Source organism: Protopterus annectens, chromosome 6.part0, assembly GCF_019279795.1.
Source record: "Protopterus annectens isolate FY-2018-M chromosome 6.part0, PAN1.0, whole genome shotgun sequence".
NCBI classification, from domain to species: Eukaryota; Metazoa; Chordata; order Ceratodontiformes; family Protopteridae; genus Protopterus; species Protopterus annectens.
This window is the reverse complement of record NC_056737.1, coordinates 1,919,894,392-1,919,921,911: the sequence shown is the minus strand read 5'-3', so window position 1 is coordinate 1,919,921,911 and position 27,520 is coordinate 1,919,894,392. Positions and strand designations below refer to the sequence as shown.

Genomic DNA, 27,520 nt, shown 5'->3' with positions numbered 1-27,520 from the left:
GCTTATTTTGATTGAGGTCTTTCAATAGAGTAAAATGTTTTGTAAGATGTGACATTGCCTCAAATGGATATGACAAGAAACAACTGCATAAAAGTTCAACCTGCCAAACACTGTATGCATGCAACACAAAAGCTGGAACTAGACAATTAATAAAAAAGTGTTATACATAAAAGGTGGAAATAACTTTTTAATGCAATGATGCTTTCTGTAATGTCTTTAAATGTCAACCGTTTCACAGATAAATACAAAAAAAAGAAAGGGTAGTGAACTATATTAAAAATGCTGAGTGCAAATATATGTTACAGGATCCACACTTGGAAAGAACTGCACATGTGAATTTGATAAAGAAAGGTTTTTAAGATGGTTATTCACAGGAATACTGGGGCAAGGGAAAAGAGGAATACTTTCATTAATTGCAAGCGGAGCTCCAGTAGTGATAGAAGATGATAAAGATAATAATGGCAGATTTGTAGTTCTAAGGGGCTGCTGACAAGGGATGAGGATTACACTGGCATTTATTTATATTCCATATAGAACTGCTATAATGGAGCTTAAGAAAATTCTGGGAGAGAGAATCCGTTTTCGGCAAGGAGTATTACTTATAGGTGAGGACTGAAATGTGATTTGCAACCATGAAGATGCCTTTAGGGGGGTCCAGAAGAGAAAGTATAACAAAGGAAGGTAGATTTTTGAAGAAATGTATGAAAATATTAGGTATGGAATATGTGAATTCAGTAGTAGTTCAGAGAGAATTTACATATTATTACCCAACTTATAAAAACTAGGCTAGGCTAGACAGAATTTACATTTTACAAGAATATGTGCATTTAATTGAAGGTCTTGATACACACCCAGTAACCATTTCAGATGATGCGCGAATATTAATTACAATAAAAACATAGGATAATGAAATAAAAATGAGACACTGGAACTTTCCCCCTATCTGTTGAAATCTTTTTTGGGATACAAAATTAATGAAGCTAAAACAAAGGCAATAGCGGTAAATGATGTACTTACACACAAATTGGTTCAGCGATATCCATATTTATGGGGATATCACAAAATGAAATACTTCAGTATGGATTAAAAAGCATTCCGGTGTGGCAGTTAAGGCTATGTGGGAAGAGACTAAACAAAAGAGAATATAGAAACTAAGAAATTGGAAGGTCTTTTATATGGCTATGGGATAGCAAGATACAAGCGGTTGAAATGTTTTTGGTCCCTTTAGTTTTATACACAGGTCAGGCATATTTTTATCAACAAGAGGATAAGTTGCAGATAGCAATTAATAAACAGCTGAATGATTACATCTGAGAGGGGAAGATGGCAAGAGTGAAGTGGGATAAGCTGATTCTTCCAAGTGAACAAGGCGGTTTGGGATTACCAATTTGAAGAGGTATTTCAGAGTTGCACAGTTAAGGCTCCTATACATAGCACAAGCAGAAACCTATAATTCAAAGTAGAATGGGATGATGAAGGGAAGGGGTTAGAGCACAAGGAACAAGGAGAGACTGGGATTTTGGCTGCAGTTCCTTAAGGAGTATAACAATAACCATACAGAGTGTTATGTTCATGGAGTGGCAGAGGGTATTCTTAGAGATGAACCGGTGAGGGAATGGAGGGGGAGATTCTGCTGATAGGGATGACTGCAATTGGGGATGCAGACAGTAGGTGGGGGTGCTGGAGTTTATTGGAGAGTGGTGGTGGTAGAGCCAAGGTGTTGGGAGTAGATGATTAGAGATGGAGGGTGATGGAATTTGAGGGGGCCAAGAATTCATTTGGACTGCAGGCTGGAGATTGCCTTCCCTGTTAGGGACTAGTGTTGCAGTGTGGGCAGGGAGATCCTAAGCGAGGGACAATCACCATTGGGGATTTTTGGTGGAATTTAGAACAGAGGCTGCTGTTGGAAGGGAGCATACAAAATATTGTATGATGGAGCATACAAAATATTGTATGATGGCTGTTGGCATCAGTCAGGGGAGGGTGGAAAGGATTGGGAAGAGAGATTGGATAGGCAATTCACGGACAGGCAATGGGGGGTTTGTGTACATCTTGTGGGGTCTGGAGGATTTGAGTTATTTGGAAATGTTTGAGTAGATGTTTTTGTGCCCCAGGTAGACTCCAGGGAGTTTTAGGATGTCTGTGAAGACATTAGCATTAATATTAGAAAGGTTACAGGTCTTTTATATAGGTGGTGGTTGGCATGGTGAGTGATAAGTCTGTGAACAAATGTAGTATAATCACTGAAGGAGTGTGGGAGGAATCCAGATGAAGTTCATTTGCTAGGATTAGAGACCAGGATCCATCCCAGAGTGGACCAGGATCCATCCCAGAGTGGATTCACTGTCTTTAGCATTGTTGAAACAAGTGTAGGAAGTAATAAGTTGCTTGAAGCCATGTAAGTTAATGCTAGTAGTGTGATACTTTGATGTAAAGTGTTGGCATCTTGTAGAGTAATAATTTCATTAGGGATAATATTAGATATACAACGTAGGATATCTTCCAGAATTGGAATATTATTTCTTAGCGGGATTATAAAGAAAAGTATGCAGAGAATTTTATGATCATTTAACTTAAGTGGAGAGGGAAATGAGAAGCTTAGCAGTTTGGAGTTTTCTTGGGATGTTAGTAAAGGAAGACACTATAAGAAAGTTTGGATAGAGGATAACCATACCACTTGCTCTTTTTTTTTTTTTTTTTTTTTAATAGTCTGTATGACCGAATAATATCATAGCCTTTGGGGAAATTTTCCGAGTCTCTTTAATATGAAGTTTTAGCTGTGTTTCAGTGACTGCAACAATATATGGTACATATTGTGACATCCAGTAATGGAGTTCAGTAACTTCATTTAGCATAGTATAGATTTTATGGAAACAATGTTTGTGAGAGACTGAAGTAAGCCTTGTAGTTGGAGTGGTTCAGTAGATAGGAACTAGATTAGGTTGAATATCACCACATTGTATGATACATTTTGAGTATAGCTGAACCTGTTATAGGTTTGATAATTGAATGTTCAACCTATAATTTGTTTTGTTGTGGTTGAAAGAGAAGTTAAGAATTTTGCATTTGGAGTTCCACCAAGATGGCTGCACACTGATCAATAGTTTAACATCAGCTCTCTGTGTGAAAAAAGAAACTCTGAGATAAAGGCTAGTAATTATGACAGTTTTAGTAAAATTTGTTTATTGGCTAGTAAATGCACTGTCTGGATGCCAGCAAAGAAATGAGAAAGCCTGAAAGAAAATCAACTAGAAGTGGTGAAGAGAAAACATTCATTGGGAAGAATCCTGTGGCTGCTCTCCTGCTTTGGTGCAGAAGATGACTTCTAGTAATTTAGAGGGAAAAAATAAATCAAATGTGCTCAAAGATGATTGAAATAAAATAAATAGTGGAGTATGACAACTCAAATAACAAAGGGCTGAAAAACAGAAGAAGCTTTTAAACAGCTATTCAGATGAACTGATAAGAGTTCAAAATGATGTATAGACTGGCTGAGTATGAGACTTCTCAAGAAAAAACTGCTTCAAAAATTGCTAGAGTTACAGGACAAGAGCATACAGAGTAAACCTGAGATTTTCTGCTGTAAAAGAGAAACTGGATAGAACAGATTTTATTAATTTGATGAAAGCATAAATCAGCAATTTGGCTGGTATTCCACAGCAGGATTTTTAAATGAAAGGCCATATTGTGTGTGTTCCAAACCTGGCTGTGAAAAAGCAATAAAGACCTGTATTAGTAAAGATGCTGGTCATACCAGCAGAAAGAGTTAATCTTGGCAAAACTGTGGAAGAAGGGCAAAATATAAAAAATTGGATACAGTAGTGTGTTTGTGGAAAATGATTATTCACTGTACACAGGTAAAAGAGAAGCAAATATATCGTGACAGTCGAGGAATGTTGAGGCAGGTGTGAGATTCAAGTGGCTGTATTCTGCTCTCTTCAGAATATTTTTTCTGCAGGATCAAAGTATTTTTTATGCAAAACAGACTAAAGAGGAAATACAAAATGATTGAAGTATTTTTTTTTTTGATGCAGAACAGACTAACGAGGAAATACAAAAGTTTGTCCAACAAAAAGTGAGCCATCAAATAGAGGGGGGAGGGCAGTGCTTCTTACTGTTCTAATAATAGGTCCCATAGAGAGACTTTGCTAGTGAAACCTTTTCCAATGTATAAAAGGAAAATTCTTGAGAGAAAAAGCAAAGTAGCTGACTAGAGGAATCTGGAGTACTTTGGAGTTAGGAGTTGGAAATGAACAGAAAGAAGAACAGCAACACTGAAATTCATAAATAAATGTGAGAGTATAAATCATCAATCACAGTTGTGAAGCACGGCTTTACAAGAAAAAGTGGCCGGGAAAGATTGGTCTGATGACTTTTTTAAACTTGTCACTTCATGTCATTAATGTTTGGAAGGGCACTAAAAGGGGGAAAACAGGAAAAATTGTAACTAAGTAAAAGAATTTTTGTTCTTAACAGTATTTATAAAATAATATTTCATGATATAAATTGCATGTTATAGAGTAAAGCATTCTCACTGATTGTTGTATGCACTAATGATACTAAAGTAAACACTTACTTTTTGCTTTTTTTAGTACATTACTATGTAAAAAAAGACAAAAGGCTGGACAAAAGCACATGCAAGTTAATGTGCTGTAATCTTGGCCTGTTGGGATGGAGTGTAAAAGTGCACTGATTAATAATACATGTAGAGTTGAGATGTTTTCTCATTTTTTTGCATAGATGAATGTCTGGATTAATGCTCTTGGCTTAATCTAATAGCAAGTTGCTTGTGTAAGCATGTGTGCTATAAAAATAAGAGATCACTGTGAATGTAATGAGAAGTTTTCCTTTTAGCAGATAGATTTTCATTGTGAGTTGAGAAGCCTGTAGCTGTGGCAGCTGTACATTTGAGCTTATTTTTATGGAGCCTAGCTGACTACAGGTGTAGGCAGTACATTTCAAGACTTGTGGACATTATTTGACAGAGAGCGATGTAAAGCAGCTTAGTAAAACAAAGTTTGAAATTATTGGAAGTGAATAAGAGAGCGCCTTTCTGGTAACTAAATACTTCATTGCATTTGTAGAACAGTGTATAATTTAGTTTTATTTGAAGATAGCCAGTGTACTAAGGGTAAAGGTTAATGTTTTCTGAAAGCGTACACGCTGTTTTTCACATCTTGGAGGGGAATAAAGACAAAACAAGAACAGACTGCAATTAGTGTAAGTAGGAGCATAGACTGTAACATACACCTTTGCAGTTTTCATGCCACCTAAATATCTTAGTGTATTTATTACAACAGTGTATAATTTAGTTTTATTTAAAGATAGCAAGTTCACTTTTTATTTAAGCATACAAGCTGTTTTTTTTTTACATCTGGGACTTGAATTAAGATGGGAGAAAAACAAACCGCAGTTAGTGTAATGCACTTTAGATGGATTACCCTAATTTTAGACTAGGTAATGTCTGTGGATGCAGCTGTCAGTTTGGGACAGTTGCACCTATAAGGAGGGTTAAACTTCAGTATTTGAAGATGTACATAGTTTTCTGTGGTTGTTTTAAGTTAATACATTCTGTGTGTGTGTGTTTTTTGTTTGAGGGTTTTCATTAAAATAAGTTTTGTAAAATGTGGCATGGACTCAAATGGAGATGACAAGAAATAGCTGTATAAAGGATCACCCTACGAAATATTATTGGGTGCATGTAACACAGAAGCTAGGAAGGGAAAGTTTAAAAAGATGACATATATAATAGGTGAGTATAGTAACCTCTTATCATAATGGCTACACTGTGTATATTATTTTGGAATGTGAATGGCCTCACAGTTAGACAAAAATAGGTAAGAGTATTGAATTATATTAAGAAGTGCTGAGTACAAATAGCAGTGCTACAGGAGACGCATTTGGAAAGAAGTGAACATGTGAATTTGATAAAGAATGAAAAAAAGTCCAGCAACCATAGCTGAATGCTATAAATTTATTAGACAGAGTAACAAGAAAAACTATAAGAACTATAATGAAATATTGGCAGTAACTTTGCTGGATACAATGTCTCATTGGCTGTTTGTGTTTTAAATGTGATGGTATGTGAACCTTAGTTTTAGATCTGAAGAAATGCCTAGAGAGTGAAAGCGCTTATCTCAGTCACTGTTTTATATTTATTCTTAGTTTTTATTGTTATTCTACCTAATAATCTTATAGTGTTCAGACATTGTTGTCCGACTTTTTTAAATTGTTGCGAGTATTTTGTGCGGAAGATCAGCTTTAGCTGGGAATGGTATCCTTCTTTGCAATATGATAAAGAAAGGATTTCAGGATCAGTATTCAGTGGAATGTCGGACGCAGGAAAAGGGGATACTTATGCTAATTACTATAGGAGCTCCAATAGTGATAGAAGAGGGGGGGAAAAAGATAATGGTAGATTTGTGGTAGTGAGGGGGCTATTGGCAAGGGATGAGGATTACACTGGCATGTATTTATATTCCACCTAAAACTGCTGTTATGGAGATTAAGTAATTTTGGAAGAAATAAGCAGCTTTCAGCAGGGAATATTACTTGTAGGTGGGGGCTAGAACTTGAGTTGCAACATTTTTCCCCCAGTGTACCATAATTGAGCTTGACTAGACAGATATTATATTGCACAGGACGATGTGCATTTAATTGATAGCTTAGATATACATCCAGTAACTATTTCAGTTTATGTGCCAGTAACCAAGGTAAAAAATTCATGGTGATGAAGTAGAAATGAGACACAGGTGTTTCCCCACTTGTCTGTTAAAAAAAGAGGAATTTAAGGAATGGGTAATGGAAATTATTTGAGAGTTATTAGGGAAGATAGGAATCTTCAGAAGTTATAGCTAGTGAGTTTAAAAATAGGGTAGGAATAAAAGAAAAAGAGAGACGGTTAAGCATTATTTAGAGAAGTTGACAAAGGTTAAAGTATTGCAGAATAAGGGAAACTCACAACAAGAAGAGGTGCAACTGCAGAGTGCTAAAGAGAAAATTAAGGGAGTGTCTGGATAACCTGCATGAGTTAAAAAGATTGCTATTAAGCAGCTTTTTTATAATAACTGCAGAACACAAAAACTTTTAGCACAATGACCTAGGCAACAGAAAGTAGAAGGGTAACTCTGAAATACCCCTTCAAATTTGGTAATCCCAATCTACCTTGTCCTATTGAAAGAAATCATCTTATTCCACTTGACTCTTGTTGCCTTCCCCTCCCAGATAGAATTCTTCAGCTCTTTACGTCTGTCCATGTCTCATATGGTTGATAAAAATATGCCTTAGCTGTTTCCTTCTCTCACGCATTTTCCTTTGAAACATTGGAAAGGTCTCACTGGCACAGTCTCTGTGGTTTTCTTCATTACCCAAAGAACAAGAAGCAGGATGTGTTTTTCCTCCTTAGCATGTACTGCATGAAACATGATTTTGTTCCTCCAGGAAAGAATATTTTGAAAATAGCTAGGTATAGCAGTTTGAATCTCATACTTGCTTCTCAACATTCCCTGAATAGTGGAGTAAATGTACTACCCTTCTGCCTGGTGTATATTGAGTAATCATTCTCCACAAACACTCTGCTGTCTCGCACTTTTAGTACTTTGTCCCTTTGCCACATTGTTGTCAGAATCAACTCCTTCTGCTGGTGGGATTGCATCTTTATTATTAAAGGTCTAGGTTGCTTTTTCATAGCCAAATTTAGAGCATACATACAATGTGCCCTTTCAATTAACAACTCTTAATGTGGAATACCAGTCCAGTTGCTTATTTGTGCTTTTATAAAATTAATACAGTCTGTTCTTCCAGCTTCTCTGGTACAGTAAAAAATCTCAGGTTTTCCCTGCTTGCTCTTTTCTCTAATTTTGTTATTTTTTGAAACATCTCTTCTTGAGCAGTCTTATGTTCAGCCAGCCTTTTTCTTCATTTCGACCTCAGATTTTTGGAGGTTTTTATCACCACATCTGAATATCCATTCAAAGCTTCTTCCATTTTTTTCCTACTTTTTGTTATTTGAGTTGATATACTCCATCAGTGTTTTGTTTATTTTGATCAGGTCTGTGTGCAGTTGTCTTATACTTTCTTCTAGGTTACTGGAAGTCATGTCTGGAGCTTGCACTGCTTTTTGTTGAACAGTTGCAGTACTCTTCCAGTCAGTGTTTTTTCCTCACCTTTTGTAGCGGATTTTTTTTCAGGTCCTCTGTATTTCTTTTTTCCTGGCATCCAGGCAGTGCACTTACTTGCCAATTACTGACATTTGCCCAGCAATACAAGTCCACTGGCTTTCTCTGCTGACTTTCTATTTTTACACTGGGAGAGCTAGAATTAAGCCGTTGCTCAGTGCGCAGCCATCTTGAAAGTCTCACGCAAAACAATGTTTTGGAGAAGGAGTGAAGTTTAAGAAAGCCAGGAATTTATCAATTTATGTAATGTTGGCTTGGTGATAATTATACAAAAGAATATATGTGATGTAGAATGTTTGCAACTGGGAATATGTTGGTATGTTTTGCTTTCTGTTATATAAATGTATATTTGCTTATGTCTTAAGTGATACTTCAGTAAAGATGTTAAAAAATAAATTTGTTTTTAAAGAAAAGGTGGGGTGAAATGATTAAATTCAAAGCAGTATGCACTGAGGAAAGGTGGACAGTGTTATATGTAGGGTAGCTTTGAGTGGGGGTTAGTATTCTTAGAGTAACACTTGGTATTTGCAAGGTGAGATTGTTGGAGGTGTGAGGTGGACACACAGGAGGAACATATTTGGCAGACACAGATTTTGAATTAGTTGAAGGTGATTTTATAAGAATGCGAGTAAGCTAGAAAGGTTTGGAAAAAAATAAGATTTAGGTAGTAGAAAAAAATGTGTATGTGGAGTTACGTAGTTTAGGGAGAAATGAGAAAAAAGACACAAGATGAGACGGTTCTTGGGCTTGAAGCAGGTAATTAAAGACCATTAGGTGTGGGGTTAACTGAGAGAGTGGTCAAAGCATGTTACCTTCTCTCGTTAGTAACTCTAGTAACTGTAATTTTGCTCTTTTCATTAATAAATAAGCTGTACAATAGAAAGAGGAAACTAGTACAGAAAAGAGTAAAATCCCAGGAAGGAAAGACATCCCTGATCAGTATCAGCACGAAACTACGATCCCTCATAAAATCATCCAAGGCTAGCTTCGAAAGACATTGCCAAGGACTCCAAAGATAACCACAGAAAGTTCTTTAGCTATGTCAAGAACCTAAGTGGAAACTCTGTTATCTGCTCTGAGTTAGTGCAGAATGGCATAAAATACACTGAAACAACTGATATTGCCAACATTCTGGCAGACTGGTTTAGTGCAAACTTCACCCCCCTCTCACCCCCTAAAGGGCCCATAACCATACCAGAAGAATGTAGAGCCCCAGCAATCACTGACAAACAAGTTAAAACAGCCCTATCCAAAGCCAAAAACACAGCTTCAATGGGACCGGACGGTGTCCCAGGCTGCGTCTTACACAAGCTCCAAAATGAACTAACCCCTCGCCTAAACTTAACAGTTCAAACTCAGCCTGTCTACAGGCTACGTACCCATAGAGTGGCGCACAGCAACAGTTATCCCACTCCACAAAGGTGGAGCCACACCGGGGTCCGGGTACTGTCGCCCTATAAGCCTGACTAGCCTGGTCTGCAAGGCTATGGAGCACATCATCATGGAACTCATTAACAGAAACATTGGGAACCACCAAACATTGGACCCTACCCAGTTTGACTTTAAGGGCAGATCATGCCTCTGAAACCTGGTGGACTTCTTTGAGACAGTTACCAAGGCTTTAAACAAGGGAAAGGAGGACTACAGAGCCTACCTAGACCTCACAAAGGCTTTCAACACCGTTCCCCATTCTGGTATTCTAGACAAGCTCACCAGCCTGAACATAAACCCCTATGTCACAAGATGGGTTGCCAATTGGCTCACGGATAGAACCCACACTGTGAGAGTTGCAGGCTCTAGGTCCGACTCTAAACTGGTTACAAGTGGCTTCCCCCAGGGCTCAGTCCTGGGACCCCTCCTGTTGGGTATATACTTCTCAGAGGTATAGGCAAGCACAGGAGAACTATGGCTGACCAAGTTCGCAGATGACTGCAAACTGGGGGCCATAATTGACTCTCCGGCTGATACAGACATCCTCCAGAATGGTCTCACTGAGACGGATTTCTGGTGTCAAAATCATGGCCTCAAGCTAAATGCCAAAAAGTGCATAGTCATCACCTTTGGAAAAAACAAAGTACCCACGACCTACTGCATACGTGGTAGTCCCCTAAACACAGAAAATGTAATACGGGATCTGGGGACCAAAGTAGATAGTAATCTCTCCTTTGATAATCATGTTGTCAAGGTGGTTAGAAAGTCCTATGTGGCCCACCTAATCACAAAAGGGTTCACCTCTAGAACAAAAGAGGTTTTTGTGCCCCTCTACTCATCACTCATCAGACCCATCATAGAGTACAACGCCCCATTTGGGATGTACCTTGCAAGACACCTGCAACAACTGGAAAGACCACAGAAGTACCTCACCAAGAGGATTACTGGCCTCAAACAGATGTCCTCTGCAGCTCGACTGAAGAAACTCCAGCTGTACTCGGTTGCATACCGCTTACTCAGAGGTGATCTCTGCCTGACATGCAAGGCCATGTCCAACCCAGAATTGATGGATATGCTCCACCTAAAAAAAAAAAAAAAATCCCCAAGAGCCGCACGCTCTAGGGGATCTAAACCTCACCACAACAATAAATAGGATGTGCTGGAGGGATAGATTTCTGTCCCGGAGACTCCCCATGCTTTGGAACAGGATTCCAATCTACATTAGGTAGAGCCCCTCACTAACACTCTTCAGGAGAAACCTTGATGAGTGGATGGGAAGCAGAAAATTTACCCCAGGGATCACTGCAGTGGCTCTGCTGGACAGAGGCACAGGGAAGTAATCTAAGGGGGCGGCGAAAGTCAACACATTCTGGCTAGGCTTGTAGATGCCCTCGGGCAGATAGCCTAGTACTTGCCTGTGAACTGTTGTGAACCCCTGACCTATTTTTTTTTTCCTGCAACTGCGATCATGCAGATTGCCTGTGGAATCAACCCCAGCAACCTCTTGATTTGGTACACATTTTAGTATTTCGGATCTCTAACAACACTGCTTTTGATCTCTCTCTCTCTCTCTCTCTCTCTCTCTCTCTCCCTCTCTCCCTCCCTCTCCCTCTCTCTCTCTCTCTCTCTCTCTCTCTCTCTCTCTCTCTCTCCCTCTCTCTCTCTCTCCCTCTCTCTCTCTCTCTCTCCCTCTCTCTCTCTCTCTCTCTCTCTCTCTCTCTCTCTCTCTCGTACTACTGTTTCTTCTACAGCTGGCTAACCATAACTACCTCCTTCTTCTCTGCACTCATCTTTTTTTTTTAACTTTTACTCTTTTGACTACTACTGCTTCTCACACACACACACACACACACACACACACACAAAAACTAGTTGCGTGTTGAGTTTGTAATCATTGTACTTCAAATATTCTTTGCACTCACACAGTGTCTGTTATAATCTCTTTGTAAGTTTTTCTAACTAAATATTTTTTGGACCTATTTTTCTCTGGGCCTCTGCTGAAACTGAGTATTGCATAACCCAGTCGGATCTTCCTGATAACCAAATGCCAGTAAATAAATGAAACTCACAGGATGTTTATAGGGGATCAATCACCCAGTTACAGTGATGGCTTAGGTGTATAGAAGAATCCATCTCTTTTAAAGCTTCTTCAAATATGCCTGGTGTTTAGAAGATGACTGAGCAGGGTTTATCTTGACCTGCTTGAGACTGATTTTATTTATTTTCTCAAGCTTGTCAGCACTAGGTACAGCTAGGTCATAATATTCCTGCTTACCACCTGTTGTAACAATGTATTTTCGTTTGACATATACGTATTTTTGTGAATTTAGAGAGTGATGGTTCATGGCGAAAAGGCAATCTTTTATATTTTTATGAATGATGTCCCTTTTAAGAAAAGGGTAGCATTGTAGTCAGTTAACCAACTATTACCTCTACTATTTCTTAGGTCTTTCTCTGATAAATAGGCTAAGCATGAGCAATACAAATGAATAGGCTGTTATGGAAGAAGTAGAAATCCTGTCAGGAGAGAAGGAACCAAGCTAAACTGCATAGAGGGCTTCAAGTCCACATCTCCTTTCCTTAGCAACTTGACATAGTGAGTGATTAGCAGATCACCTGTCCTCCCTACCCCCTTACTTACTGTGCTAGAAATACTGTTCTTCAGCAGTAGTTTCATCTGTTCTCCAACAGCTAAGTAAGGGATTTTGGTAGCCACCAGTTACGCCACACTGTCTAATCAGTTTCTTCTATTTGAATGCATGCTTTTTAACCAGATGACCAGTTTAAGAACATACCATATTCATTATAAATCAATGGGTGGACCCTAATTAAGTTGAGAATGTTCCATTTCTAGAAAGCACAAATAGCACTATTTAATGTAATTCTAATATCCAAAGAACAGGGTTTATGGAGTCCCATCTTGAACATATTAAGTTTAAGAAACACTTGTTAGTAAAAAAGTTCAGGGTGCCAACTCTACAAGCCTTGTTTTCACTGTTGCTGATGAATGCATTCCTTTTCCCTCTTAGATCTGAAGGACACCAAAAGATCCCCATCACAGTTTCATGCAGTTCATGAGACTGAGTGGAAAAATCTAATTTTGCCACTTTTTCTTATCCTTTGGGCTTTCTGATTTTCCTTAGTTTTCAGCAAATTTATAGCTCCTGTGTTTCCCCTGTAAGTAGACAGGAATGTACTCTTATGACAGTAACAGTTTCATTTACGATCTTCATTTACAGAAGTCCAGAATGGTCTGAACCATGCACAAAAATTGAACCAAAGCTGTGTTTAACAGAATACTGCATGTTCAGTGTGTGTCCGGGCAGAGTTCAGCCAGTAAGTCTTTCCATTTCCCACAGTCAAAAAACACCCTCAATGTAGGGACGTCCTCAGGGCTGTGAGGTGCTTGGGTTCATGTTTAACTCACTGGGTCGTTAGCCTAGTACACACCTATGAACCTAATTGAGTGTATTGCAGTTAGCCTTCCTCAAATCGTACAAGTGTTCGTATATCCTCAGAGAATTTCCTTTCAGTCTTTGCAATATAAAATGAAAGACATTTGTCAGAGAGCACCATGTACACTAATCCCTCTGAATTAGTCCCCTTTTTAAAACCAATAATTATCTGGGTTGTATTGTTCAAGGTCACCGTTTCCTTTATAGACACTCAATTGTATGCAAAAGTGCTCAATTTGAATCCATTAGTATTTGTGAATTGTTTTCTATATTTTCGGTAATCTACCAGTGTAGTACCTCACAGGATGCGCAGTAGCAAATCCCACCCCAGACACACCTCCAGGCCGTACTAGGGAGCAGCCGCATGAATATTCATTTGTGGACGGTAGGGGATGTCATTAATATTGAGTACCTGTAGTAACACAAGAAGCTATGCTTATAAAATTATTAAAAGACCGTTATTACAGATTTAAAGAACCTGTGTAACTCCAACAACACTCTGAATTAAGAAATTCATCAACCATTTGCTATAAAAAACTGTAACAAGACTCTGTTGATTTAGAAAGAATACAGTTACATTTTAATGGCTGAAAATGTTTCCCGAAGAGGGTAGCAGCACTGTTGCACAGCACTTCTTCAGTGCTGAACTGGTCAGCTGGCCTTAAGGCAGTTGGGAGGATGGCCTAATGGTTAAGGTGTTTGCCTTACAAACACAGGGTACAAGGTTTGAATCTCACAGGGGGATAATTGGCTAGGCTTAAAATGGCTTGCAAGGGCAGTTAGCCTAGTACTAATCTATGAACCTATAATAATTTTGATAGCCTAGTATGAACCTATGAACCTATAATTAATTTAAAATGGGTGGCGAAAGCTAAACGCACTTTGGCTAGGCTTATACATGCCCTAGGGCAGATAGCCTAGTATGAACCTATGAAACCTATGATGTTTTTTCTTTGAAACGTGTTCCTTCTGAATGTCTGCTGAAATCCACTTTCAGGGAACCAAAAAAAGTTCTGTGCAGGATGCATGCCCTTCTGTATCTAAACATAACAGTGAGAAAAGGGCAAAGTCAAGCTTACTGAAGGTGGCTTTCAGTGGACTTTTTCATTTGAATGGTCTTCTCAAAATGTCATAGTTCAGTTGTCAAGATTTATAGGACATTTTCCTCATCTGTCATCAAGGTTCTGAATGGTGGGTTACACGACAAAAGTCCAGGTAGTTCCAGTGGTGTCTAAAATTAGTGTACAGAACTAACATTCTGAGCTATGGCTGTTGCTTTCTGCTCTGAGTACATTATTCCTTCACCTTCATTTGCCTGTTGTGTGACATTGTTATTCACTTAACTACGTAGTGCATCCAAGTCACCACTGAAAAAGGACAGTGATGTCCAGTGGTCTTACCCAGTCAACAAATAGGTAAAATAAAAAAAAAAATCCCCTTAATTTCCAGAACACAGGGCTTTTTTTTTCTCACAAGAGCCAGACCAGAGCAAAGGCTAACAACAGTAAACTCATACTTTATTTGCAGAAGCCAACTTTCAGCAGTCCATGAAACGGAGCAGGAAGCACATCATCCTGAGGAGATGACCATGCTAGCTTTCAGTTAGTACAGAAACTAGGGAGTATTATTGCAACAGACAACTGTCCCAGAGGGGGGAGCTCACTGGTACCCATTTACAGAATCTGGCTGCCAAATTCCATTTTCACTGTTGAGCAATTTGCATACTGTGCAGAAGAACTCTTCAGCCGACATTTTGACTGGTAGGTCACATCCTTAGATAAATGGATGTTGGACATGCAACAGTTTTAGTCCTCATTGTTTTCTGACAGTCATACCCTCTGTTGGGACTATCAGCCCATTCGTTCACCTCACCAGGCTGGAGCTGAATGAGAAGGATTATTATTTAAGCAGCCATTAGGGGTGGTATAAGCTTTTTACATTTTCTCCCTGCTTGTAGGCATGTGCACCCAGCAAGACACTGGAGAGGATCATGCAGTGAGCAGTCTGTGGAGATTAGTTTCTTATGCAAGGAGCATTTCCTCCATGCAGCCATGCTTCTCCCCTTGCAGAAATCAGTGGCGTCTCCCTTCTCCATCAAGGAAATCGTACTGCCCTGTTTGTCTCTGAGTGCATGCAAACTCCATCCTCCTACAGGAGTGGTGAGTGTCCCATGCTCCTTCATTCATTCACCTCTGTGGCTCCTCCAGTGCTAGGTCAGCTAATTGAACTCTGGTAGCCTGGATCACACTCAGGACTCCATCCTTGTACATCAGTGAGCCAGGCTAGACATGTGACTTTTTAAACTCAATAAAAAATTGGAGTCTGTTATCAGAACATCGAAATTTTAAAACTTCGAATGTTCTAATATGGACCCGTTTTGAACAAACGCTAAAGATAGCAAAGCTGCAGAACACCAAATTCTTTCCTAGGGAAAGAATTTGGTTGGCCGGTTCTGTGGCTTTGCTATTTTCAGCGCTGTGGTGGAAATTTACAGGTCGGGTTCAGGTAAGTTTGCGGTTGTGTGGCTGTTAGGATTAGGGCATGGGTTAGGGTTAGGAGCGGGTTAAGTGAGTTAGGGTTACAGCGCGGGTTAGGTGAATTAGGGTTAGGGGCGGGTTAAGTGGGTTTGGGCACGGGTTAGGTGAGTGTGCGATAGTGACGGACCTTAGAGTTAGGGTTAGGGTTAAGGTAAGTGGATAGATATTGGATTATAAGTGTATGTGTGTGTATTGATGTTTTTTAGGTGTGCTTGTGTTGTATGTATGTGTTTCGGAATAGCAAATTTTTTTCCCCAAGGAAAAAAATTGCTGTTCTGAATGTTCGATATTATGTGGTTTAGATATTTTAGGTTCAATGAAATAGCATTCGCTAGAACAAGCAAAGCGAGCAGGAAACCAATGAAGAGCTGGAAGTTTGTTGAATAAAAAGTTTTATTAGCACTTTTGGTGGGGTCAGTGCCTCACCTTCTTCAGACAATGATTAAACTAATTAACAAGCATTTTATACAAAAATTTAACCAATTAAGCAATTAGATTCGTCCCTTAATCTTAGCTTAAAGAAACATGTCAAACTAAATTTCATAGATACACAAAAGTGTATGTGTATACAGCACACAATCAATGGAATACTGCTCTTAAATAAAACAAACGTAAACATAAATGTTTCTTACCAACGTCTAATAGAATTCTGAAAACTGTTAAAACCATGTAATAAATAGTACATAACTTATCGAAAATCAGTACCAAATGAAAATAAAATGAATACTTTTATTCAACGACACTATTACAAACCACCGTTTATTGTCATTATTCCATGCTACTAAAAAGTAGCTATCCAGAGGCACATTGTTTAAAATTAACCAGTAACGTGTAGTCACATATTCCCTTCGTAAATACGAAGATTCATATTTTAAAATTGTAAATGATAAGTTATAATGAATATGAAAATGAGTAAAGCTGCACTCGTGTGCAAAAGTTCAACAAATCAGTACGATTATTCTACGTGTTCCTATACTATTAAAAGGTGCTTTTAAGACACATGTTTTAATATTTACAAGCTTTTTACTAGTTTTTTTTAGATCAAAAATACATTTAAGGCTAGTCAGGCTTATATTAAAATAAGTATAAACAAAGCACTAAGTGGTAACTATTTTAACCACAAAAATATCAAATGAATTATTTATAATTAATGTGTATGACACACAAGTTACCTTCTCAACGCCAAAAGTTTCAAAATGCTCTTAATGGACACGTATTCATTAAGGCCTGGGAAAATGTGTGCTGCAGTTCTTATTTGCCACATTATCTCATCAATTTCCAAGAGTAGTTGCCAAGGACCCCCCCTAACATCAACTTGTCTTTGTTGTAGTATAAAAAATGTAAACTTATGGTTGGGGTTCTTTTTGGCGTGCCTAGCCAATGCGTTCGTTAAGTCACTTCTATTAATGGCATATTGATGTTCATATATGCGCTGCTTTATTTTTCTCTCGGATTTACCAATATAGAATGCAGTGCATTGGTCACAGCAAGCTGAATAAACAACACTCTTGGTGTCACAATTAAATCTGCCATTAACATAGCTCTTCTCCCTTATAGTGACTTTATTTTCTGTAGATATGTGTCTACATTGCTGACATGACCCACATTTAAACATGCCTTGTAGCTTATTCCGATTAGTTTTCTTCCTTTTTTCAAGCAGGGCTTTTAAATTATCCCCCTTTCTTCATGTTATTTTGGGCTTTTCCCCTAATGTTTTCAATAGACCACTGTCTTCCATGACAATTGACCAGTTTTTATTCAACATTTCCCTTATGCTAAAATGTTCAAGGGGAATAAGTGCAAAGGAAGCTAGTCCTGTAGTTGTGTTCTCCATTGGGCAATCCAATACTTGATTGGTCATCAATAGTCTCAGTGTGTTTCACTAAGGAACCATTTAAGAGAGGTTTAAAATATCCAATACAACGCTTGTGACTAATTTCCAAAAAATATTAACAACTAAGGGTTCAGGATAACCTCTATTGTTAAACATGGTGTGCAAAAGCTTGCATTCATCAACAAAATCTATGTCATCAGAAACCATTCTAGCCGCCCTGACCGTCTGCCCTTTAACAACGGCTCTTTTTTGATGGTAGGGGTGGCTGCTGGTGAAATGCAAGACAGCATTTGAATAAGTGGGTTTTCTGTAAATGGTGCTTTTATACCTAGAATTAACCATGTCTTTACTAAGGCTAATGTCCAAAAAGTTAATACTAACATCTTCCCGCGTGTATGTAAACTCAAAAAAATCTGTCATTTTTGAAATAGCGTTCGCTGTTTTCATCTTTCAATAACGTGATATAAACGCAAAAATTGGACTACCTGAAAACAGACTTGTGAGTGTGCCAAGTGAATCATCAAAAGTCCACCTTTTGGATTCATTGAATATACCTATTTTGTTCCAGAGCACCTTACACGGTGACATTAGAAACAAATGCATTATTACTCGGATGAAACCAGGCAATTTTACATATGCCTTCCTTCTGACATGTCTTGCAAGAAAAAAAAAGTCTGAACTCATAGCTTGAAACTGCTTGCTAAAAATCAAGCTCACCAGGCTGAGTCATGTGGTAGCAGAGAGGCTAATGGTCCTTTCTCTGCATTCCAAACTTCTTACCAGTAGAATGGAAAATCTTTGAATCCAAATCTCAGGAGCCTTATGTTTTGCAGCCTGTAAGACATCAGGGTGAAAACACAAAGCTTTTTTATTTTCACCAAATGCTCTTTAAATTCTTCAGAGAAGCAAACATGACACATGAAGCAGTATTTATTTAGATTGCTGTTTTTCTTCACAATTTTATGAATAAGACAGTAGTTTCCCACTTCCTGTCCCATTCCTGAAGTCATAGAGCACCTCTCGGACTTTTTTGTGGGGGGGGGACCTGGCCTACATCTCTGTAAATGTGCCTCTCTCAACCATTTCTGCCTGCATTTCATTGGTCCCTTTGGTTTATGTTAGTACAGAGTTAAATAGTTCTTAGAAGACCCTCCATCTCTAGTTACCTAGGCACCCTATTTTTCTGACCCAGAACTTCATCTTTTTCATATTGAAACTGACTCTGCCTCTGCTTTAACATATCAGCACAGGTGAACTTGAATACTTCTCCTAGAAGATTTATTTTCCTAGCAGCTCTCATCTCAGGCACATTGAGTTCTGATATGTAGGCTCTAATGTATGTTAATGCTTATCTTCCAAGTAGACACTGATGTCTTTGAAGATAAGATATCCCTTCATATCACAGGTGTTTTGAACTCACCCCAATCTGTCCACTCATTTGCCAGTTTTTCTGCCTAAAGAGTGAGAACAAGATGGGGGTGGGGTGCAGAGTCATTCCTGCACACACCATGCATGTACGCAGACATTTGAGGCATTACTCCAGCAAAACAAGGACTTCAAGAATAATCCGTTTCTCCTTCATGTCAGGCAATTGGGGCTGACCAGTGGCTAAGCAAACTCTTTTTCTTAGTGGCTGCAAACTGTATGACTTTTGGCTTTGACAGGTATGGTAAATCCTGTACTGCATAGATCAGGGCTTATTTTACCAGGGCAGCTTCCTGCCATTGAGGTCTGCTTCAGGAGTCCATCTGCCCAGAATATTTGTGAAACTTCCAAATAAACATTTTTCTAAACATTGTGGACTTGGTGCCTTGTGCAACAGTAGGGAAGGATTTTTAGCATTGCAGTACATTATGACGAGTGATTTAACTCTCCATGTCTATGGTTGAGACCCTTCACTGATTGTTGCTGTGCCATTTTTTATGAATGTCCTGTAGCACTGGTCACTGTAAATGAAATGCATTTCTGAAAAGGATTATCTACCATAAACCACTGATGTTCAAATAGTAAGCTAATTGCTGCAAAAGGGAATTTCCCCTTCCCCAAGTGCTGACCAGGTCTTTGGCCTGCTGTTTTTTTTACTATATATCGAGAGCATGTGTGTTTCTATATATTTAATAATAGTTTTTTTTTTTTTTTTGTAAAATTTTGTAAAACAATATCCTACACTGGTTGTTTTAGTGCAGCATTTTATAATCCTATTGAGTATGTTGGTGGGATATTTTTTCCCATTAGGTCTAGGGATAAGAGCACTCTTTTTTTTTTTTTTTTTTCTTTCTTTCTTTCTACCCTAGTGTGTGTGTGTGTGTGTGTGTGTGTGTGTGTGTGTGAAAAAAGAGAATAATTACACAGGCTGCTCTTTGCTTTATGGTCAGATGTCTGTGTAGTGGCCAAGGTGAACCTCACAAGCAAATATTTTGCCATTCTGTCCTAAGATTTGCATCCACTGTTTGCTAATCCTGTTCATTTTGTCCCACAACATTGAACCTACCATTTGAACAGTTGCAGCACTATCACTCTTACCTTTAATCTGTCATTTTATTAGTGCCTGTTTTCTGATTGATGCAGCCTGCTTGAAGTCTGTTATGGTACTGATGCTTACTCCCATCTTCACTAAAAAAATAGTTTCTTATATAACTTCTTATGCAGACACTGTTGCTGCCTGAGGTTGCTTTCATCATATCTGTATCTGTAAACGAGTTCTTCCCCGTTCTTATTCAGACAGTCACTTTTGTAGACCTTGGTTTGATTCCTGGAGGGTGTACTTGTATGCTTTGTAAAACTGCTGATTGGTTAACCCCAAGTCTCATATGTCATTCACAGAACATGGTGTCTGATGATTATTACTTGCTTAGAATACTGAATAGGTATCATATATTTGTAGGAAAACTGTGAAAAACTGTTAATTCAGAGTGTTTGTTCCTGATGTTTTTTCTTCATGCATGGTATGTCCTTATTTATTTAACAGTGCCTTTCGTGATCCTTATCTTCTCTGGGTATCTGATAAATATATTGCCACTTTCCACCCAAAATGTCTGTAGTTACGTCAATAACTTTAGATGTAGATATTCCCTTTCTTTATATTTGACATGCTTTTCATTCTCCCTTCCTTTCCATGCATGAGATGTTTTAAATTAGGTACACTGCTAGAAAACTGTCCTGGTTTTCAGCCCACTTTTTCCCACATTCTGATTCTGAGTGGCCACTTGTGCTGTTGGTGAGAACACAGTAGCTTGTAACTTGTTATTTCTTAAACTCCTGACTCTGGACCTATGGTTACTGAAGGTTTTACCTTCCATCTAGGACTTTCCTAGTGGATTCCTGACTTGCACAATTGTAAAGATTAAGTAGTGAGAATTTTTTTCTTTTTGAGACAGTGTTGCTATATCTTAAATAATTAGCCTAGTTTTAGCTTGAGTGTTCTTCCCTGACAAGCTGATACAAAACTTTTCATCTGCTTATTTCAGTGAAATTAAACAACACATATGTTTACTGGCAGATTTATACAGGGGCTTCTTTACTGTAGTGGAGTGTTTAAGCTAATGGCTGGCTAAGCTGCATTGCTTCCATCCATCAGAGCATCACGAGAATCCTTCAATGACTTTGGACATTTCCCCAGTCAGGTGTATTGTCATTAGAGGGATAAGACCCCGAGTATGATTTGGGTTATCTGAGTTTGATTAGCAGCTCTGGAGCCAGTTAGAGCTGCTAAGAAGGGACGTTTGAAATAGTTTGGCTGGCTTGCCTCTCTTCAAAGGAAGTGTATGGGATGCCTCTTCAGGACCAGCTTCAAGGGGTCTTGGCAAGTTTGAGGGATTGCACCCAGTGTGGAAGCAAGTGACACACTCTTGCTGACACCTATTGCATGTCAAATCTTGGAGTTGTTTAATGGGCATGAACAGTAGGATTAAGGACAGTAAAAAAAAAAAAAAAAAAAACTTATTTGTACGGATTACTGTGCACCACCATGGCTTGTCTGTCACGTCAAAAGGAGCAAGTGGGCTGTAGGGCTGTCTCCTGTCATGGAGTGAGTTGGCCTATAGAGTGAAACAGAAGGACAGGTACATTTTTCACTGAGAAGGAGGAAAAAACTCAAAATAAACTTTGCATATTTCTCTTTATACACACAAATACTCTCAAACTTGCTTTTGGTTGCAGCAGTGCTGTAAGTTTGCCTGTGTTGAGCAGCTAACAGTGGTTATGGTTAAGAATGAAAGGAAAGGCCGATTTCCCCTTAGAATTATCAGATGAGAAGAGGACAGTCTTATAGCACCATTGCTATCAAATAATACAGTCCTTCATGGAAATGAATGGAAATGGAGACAGCTGTACACCAGTTTGATACCTGCTGAATGGTTTCATAAATATGCATCTGATCCAGTCGACTGATGTGGGAACAGTCCTTATTTTTGTGATAGTTATAAATTGAATGCCTCTTCTAAGTGACCGAGATTGAACTTGGTGTTGCCAGTCAGGACTGTGGCGAGTTCCAGCTGCAGCCCTCCTTACTATTACCCGGACACTTAAAATTAATCCATAATGGAGTGTCATGCCACCAGAATAGTTAACATCGAACACTGACTGCAGTCCAACTTTCTTATAACTATATTAGTAAACATAGGGAGAGTATAAGATTGAGAAATTAATACCACCAATTCACATTTATTAATTTAACTTATTTTTTTATCTTGTTTAATTTGTAAGCTCCATGGGCAATAGGACCTCTTTTTCAGGTATGATTCAGCAGCACTCTTGGTTAAGCGACTTAGTCGCCCAGTTTGCATATGGAATATGACAAATTTAAATTGTGGACTACAAGATGAAGCTCATTTCTAACTCATATTTGTAGAATAAGTGGATCTTTCATGGAAAATGTAGTACTACCTGGCTGTATATTAAACAGGGGAGTAGACAAGGACAGGCGCCAAGGTAAGAAGTCAGGAACATGTGTATACTGGTGAACAGACATGGTATAACTATACTGCTTGACAAGTTTGTGAGCCACATAGCTCACTTTTTTTGCAAGTTTTGCATGCATATATTTTTTTGGGATTCTCCCAGTATTTCTGATCGTAGTCATTCACTTTATCTGTTTTTTCCTGGGAATATTTATCTACAAGAGAAACTTCAATATTAAACACAATACTGGTTTAATTATTTTGAGAATGATTATGGGTAAATAGTTTCAGGTATTGGAGCATTGATTTCTGGCACATTTTATATATTTTACTGTGATCATCTGTGTTGTTTGAGAAAATGTATTTGCTTGATTTCTGTTAATGCATTTTGCTTTCCCTCAAAGTGAATGCTCTGACTAATGGAGATAGCTGGACTACCTTGGCTAAAATTGTATGCATCTATGTTGCACTGAAGTTCCTCCAAGGAGGTGGTGCAGGTAAGAAATATTTTTAGATATTGCAATCAAATGTGTAGCTTTCATTATCTGTAAATCCTGTTTTAAAAGTGTGATCAAGTTATGCAGCCTGTTTTTGTTTGGCAATACATTGTAATGTTTAGTAGTAAAGTCAAAAAGTGTACTGAAGTTATGTTGTTCCCACCCAGCAGGATTTTAATTCATTATGTAATTAGCATCTGTTGGTTGTTTTTCTTGCGGTTTGCTTTAGGGGAAAAAAATGCTGTTTTTGACCTTGTTTGGTAATTAATGACCACAGTGATACTGTGGCTTGTTGACAGTATGACCTAAATTTGATAGTTGTCTGATGGCTAAGGTTGCCAACTTTTCATGTCAAAAATTGTTGCCATGTACGTGAAAGCAAAATGCATGTAATTTTGATACCCCGTCCCCTCCTACACAGCCATTTCAGTGTCCCATTACTTGGCTATTTCTCCATTTCTTCTCAGGTGCCATAACTGTTCAAACCTCTGTGTGCATACTGTTTTCTGCTTTACATCTACAATATCTGCAGAAGTAAAAGACGTCTGAATAATTCCACATTAAAGAGATCTGTAACTAATGAAAAGGTTACTGCTATATGTCAGAGTTTCATCTACAAATTCAGTACCTGCTGCCCTTGAATAAATTGCCTATGTTACATAAAAAATGGTAAGCTGGTAATATTGCAATAGGGAATGGATGGCAAACTGAAAACAGGTTCATAGTCACTAGGCAGCTCATCCAAAGGAGGGCATACTCAGGATTGCAGCACCCAACCCCCTTAAAATACAATACACTATCAGCAGTCCCATCCACATGCTGTGAAATACTGCTTCCCTATAAGAGTTCAAGTCAACCCAAGACTTACAGTATTCAAAACTGCATACAACTGGTTTACTGCACTTTCAGTTGCTTATGCATCTCAAAGTTACAAAAAAGTTCACAAGCGTACAGTTAACTACATTCTCTACAATTGGTCCAGCCTATGTCACACAGTCAGAAAAGTGCAGGTACCCTGAACAGCCTATTTAGACTTGACCACTCCACTGTCCATATATTATGTAGTGTACTAACATGCTGTTGGCCCAGGATGACCTTGCTTAAATCACTGCATAAAATCTGTAACATGCATCATTAAAACTCAAGTCTGAAATAGAACAATCTGATTTTTTTTCTTCCATTCCAATTGTAATCTTCACCAAAGCCTAACCAAGATTCTCTTTTATTGCAAGAGTCTATACAATTCCATCATCAATGGCAGCTAAGTTATCTGGCTCCAGGATAATTCTTTGCCTGACAACTGTATTCTAGAGATCTTTATCACTTCTGTGTCAATCCATCGCAAGTTCCACTCTGCTGTGTTCCTTCCCATTAAATAACTTCACAAGTCATGTGTTATTATCAGATCCAAGAAACAAACTACACTTTACAGATCACACTTTTGTACGTTTAAAACTTTGCAGCACTTGGAATTTATAAAGTGTATTACTGTTCCTTTCTTACTTAATTATTATATTAACTCTGTTAGAATATATGTCACTGCATTTTCTGCCCCAGTACTTTGATATTATGGGATGAATGAGTCAGGAAGCCATAGTGCACTGAAATCTGTAAGAATGCCTTGCATTCAGAGAAGTCGCATTATGGAAACAAGTTTTGAAAAAGCAATATGCTTACAAATGTAAGAAAATAATACTTAAAATTACTAGATAATCCCACAGTTTTTGGAAATGTTTGGTAGCAGTCTTTACATCTGAATAATACCAGAACAGAAAGTGTAAAAGGTTTTTGAGTCAAATGAGTTCTAAACAAGCTTTAACAAGTGAAAAAACGCACACAAGCTCTAAACAAACTCTAACAACAGAATAAAGCCATAAACATAATTACGAGTTCAAAGTTAATATTATTTTAAAATGGGAACAAGTGTTATAATTCTGATATGTTACAATGTTGTAAATTAGAGAAGCACATTAACATGAAGCCTTCAGGCACATAACTGATATCACAAAAACTCCACTTCTGCCTTGCTCTGCCCCCATGTTATGTGCATGAACATAACCTCTCAAATGTTCAGATATTTGCCTCTTATTTTTGGTTTGTTTCCAATAAAATTTGTGATTTTCTGGCATACTACTAAGGACTTAAGCCACAAAATAATGGCACACGTTTGAGTTTGATCCTTAGTATATTTCAGAAGATGTATGCTAATGCATTCCTTGTTATTCTAGCAACTTTCTAAGTTTATAAGAGCAATATTTAAAATCCATCCTTATTTGTGGGCCGCTGTTTCCAAATTAATTGTCTTTGTCCAGATTTCTTTCACTAATAAGTTGAGAGGTATGCGCATAAATAATACATGCTTCTTCTTCCAAGCATCCACAGCTTACTTTAGAAACAGTAGTCTAATAGCTGTCTCTACACTGCACTAACCACTGCACTGGTACTTCCTCTATATATGCAAACAGAGTGGTAGCAAATATGAACAAGGCATTTACTACTTAAAACACCTGACATTCATTCTTCTGTTATACTCGTGCCATCAGGTCCTGATACACTATCTTGAGTCATTATATTAATTCAAACATTTCTAAAGAACTTAAAAAGGGCCATCTGCCCTCATCCTGGTACCCTTTAGTTAACATCTCCATTCTAAAAATTATCAATTAAAGCTTTCTTTGTTTCAAAAACTTCATTTTACAATCCTGCTTCCCTGATTTTTAATCTGTCACTCAAATATATAACCTAATTTTCATAAGCTTACCTCCTTTCCGGACAATGTTCTTCCTTTTTATTTGCCATTCTAGTGAAAAAAGGAGCCACTTTCTGATGCTTTCTATTCCATTATAATTTTGCCTAATTTCCCTTGAATAATTCACTTGTCCAGGCTTGTGCATTTTATTACTATTTTTCCTCTTGTTTCATTTCCCTAATTGTCAACTCACATTTAAGTACTACTTTTTACTTTTAAATACTCAGCATGCAATACAATTCTTGTATATCTTCAAAGCCCAATGGAGAGGGAGAGAAGGCTGGATGATGTGCGGATAGTGAATCATGAAGTGCAGTGGATTAGCAAGGAGTAAGTAAGGATAGCTATGAAGAGGATGAAGAATGGAAAGGCTGTTGGTGCAGATGACATACCTGTGGAAGCATGGAGGTGTTTAGGTGAAATGGCAGTGGAGTTTTTAACTAGATTGTTTAATGAAATCTTGGAAAGTAAGAGAATGCCTGAGGAATGGAGAAGTGTTTTGGTAGCGATTTTTAAGAATAAGGGTGATGTGCAGAGCTGTAGTAACTACAGAGGATTTAAACTGATCAGTGACTACATGAAGTTATGGGAAAGAGTAGTGGAAGCTAGGTTAAGAAGGGAGGTGATGATTAGTGATCAGAAGTATGGTTTCATGCCAGGAAAGAGCACTACAGATGCGATGTTTGCTCTGAGAGTGTTGATGGAGAAGTACAGAGAAGGTCAGAAGGAGTTGCATTGTGTCTTTGTGAATTTAGAGAAAGCATATGACAGGGTGCCTAGAGAGGAGTTTTGGTATTGTATGAGGAAGTCGGGAGTGTCAGAGAAGTATGTAAGAGTGGTACAGGATATGTACGAGGGTAGTGTGACAGCGTTGAGGTCTGCGGTGGGACTAATGGATGCGTTTAAGGTGGAGGTGGGATTACATCAAGGATCAGCTCTGAGCCCTTTCTTATTTGCAATGGTGATGGGCAGGTTGACAGACGAGATCAGACAGGAGTCCCCGTGGACTATGATGTTTGCAGATGACATTGTGATCTGTAGTGAGAGTAGGGACGGGTGGAGGAGACCCTGGAGAGATGGAGATATGCTCTAGAGAGAAGAAGAATGAAGGTCAGCAGGACTAAGACAGAATATATGTGTGTGAATGAGAGGGAGGATAGAGGAATGGTGAGGATGCAGGGAGTAGAGGTGGCGAAGGTGGATGAGTTTAAGTAGTTGGGATCAACAGTTCAGAGTAGTGGTGAGTGTGGAAGAGAGGTAAAGAGAGTGCAGGCAGGATGGAGTGGGTGGAGAAGAGTGTCAGGAGTGATTTGTGACAGACGAGTACCAATAAGAGTGAAAGGGAAGGTCTACAAGAAGGTAGTGAGAACAGCTATGTTATATGGGTTGGCGAGAGTGGCATTGACAAAAAGGCAGGAGTCAGAGCTTGACATGGCAGAGATGAAGATGTTAAGATTTGCACTGGGTGTGACGAGGATTGACAGGATTAGGAATAAGTATATTAGAGGGTCAGCCCAGGTTGGAAGGTTTGGAGACAAAGCCAGAGAGGCAAGATTACATTGGTTTGGACATGATGTCCTTCAAGGATGCATCTGCAGTCATCACATATGGGTTGTCCTGCCTCAGGCAGCCCTTCGGTCGGCCGGATTCCAAAGTCTGGGTCCGGCGTCGGCTGACGTCGCCCCTTCCCCGATGTCAGAGCACCTGGGGTATAAAAGCGTCAGCCGATGCCATCTTCCTCAGTCTTTCTTGCCGCGTGGTGCCCGAAGCAGAAGCAGTTCGCAAGTGCCAGTCGGCCAGCTCCTGTAATTCAGCTACCGAAGACTTCAAAAGCTAAGTACCCCGTTGGGGACTCTTTCTTGCCTCAGCCGATGTCAGATAAAGTTAATAATTGTTTAACTTGTGGGAAACAAATACCTCATAAGGATTTCCACTCTTACTG

The 27,520-nt window shown here is 38.7% G+C and overlaps 1 protein-coding gene across 1 annotated transcript in view; it reads left to right on the top strand.

The window, feature by feature from the left end:
• Positions 1-27,520, top strand: part of ABCB6 (ATP binding cassette subfamily B member 6 (Langereis blood group)) — a 1,916,984-nt gene that overhangs the window by 322,089 nt on the left and 1,567,375 nt on the right. Inside the window, exon 5 of the mRNA XM_044075230.1 lies at positions 22,737-22,829. Within this exon, the coding sequence (XP_043931165.1) occupies positions 22,737-22,829 (93 nt within the window). The remainder of the gene's footprint in view (positions 1-22,736; positions 22,830-27,520) is intronic.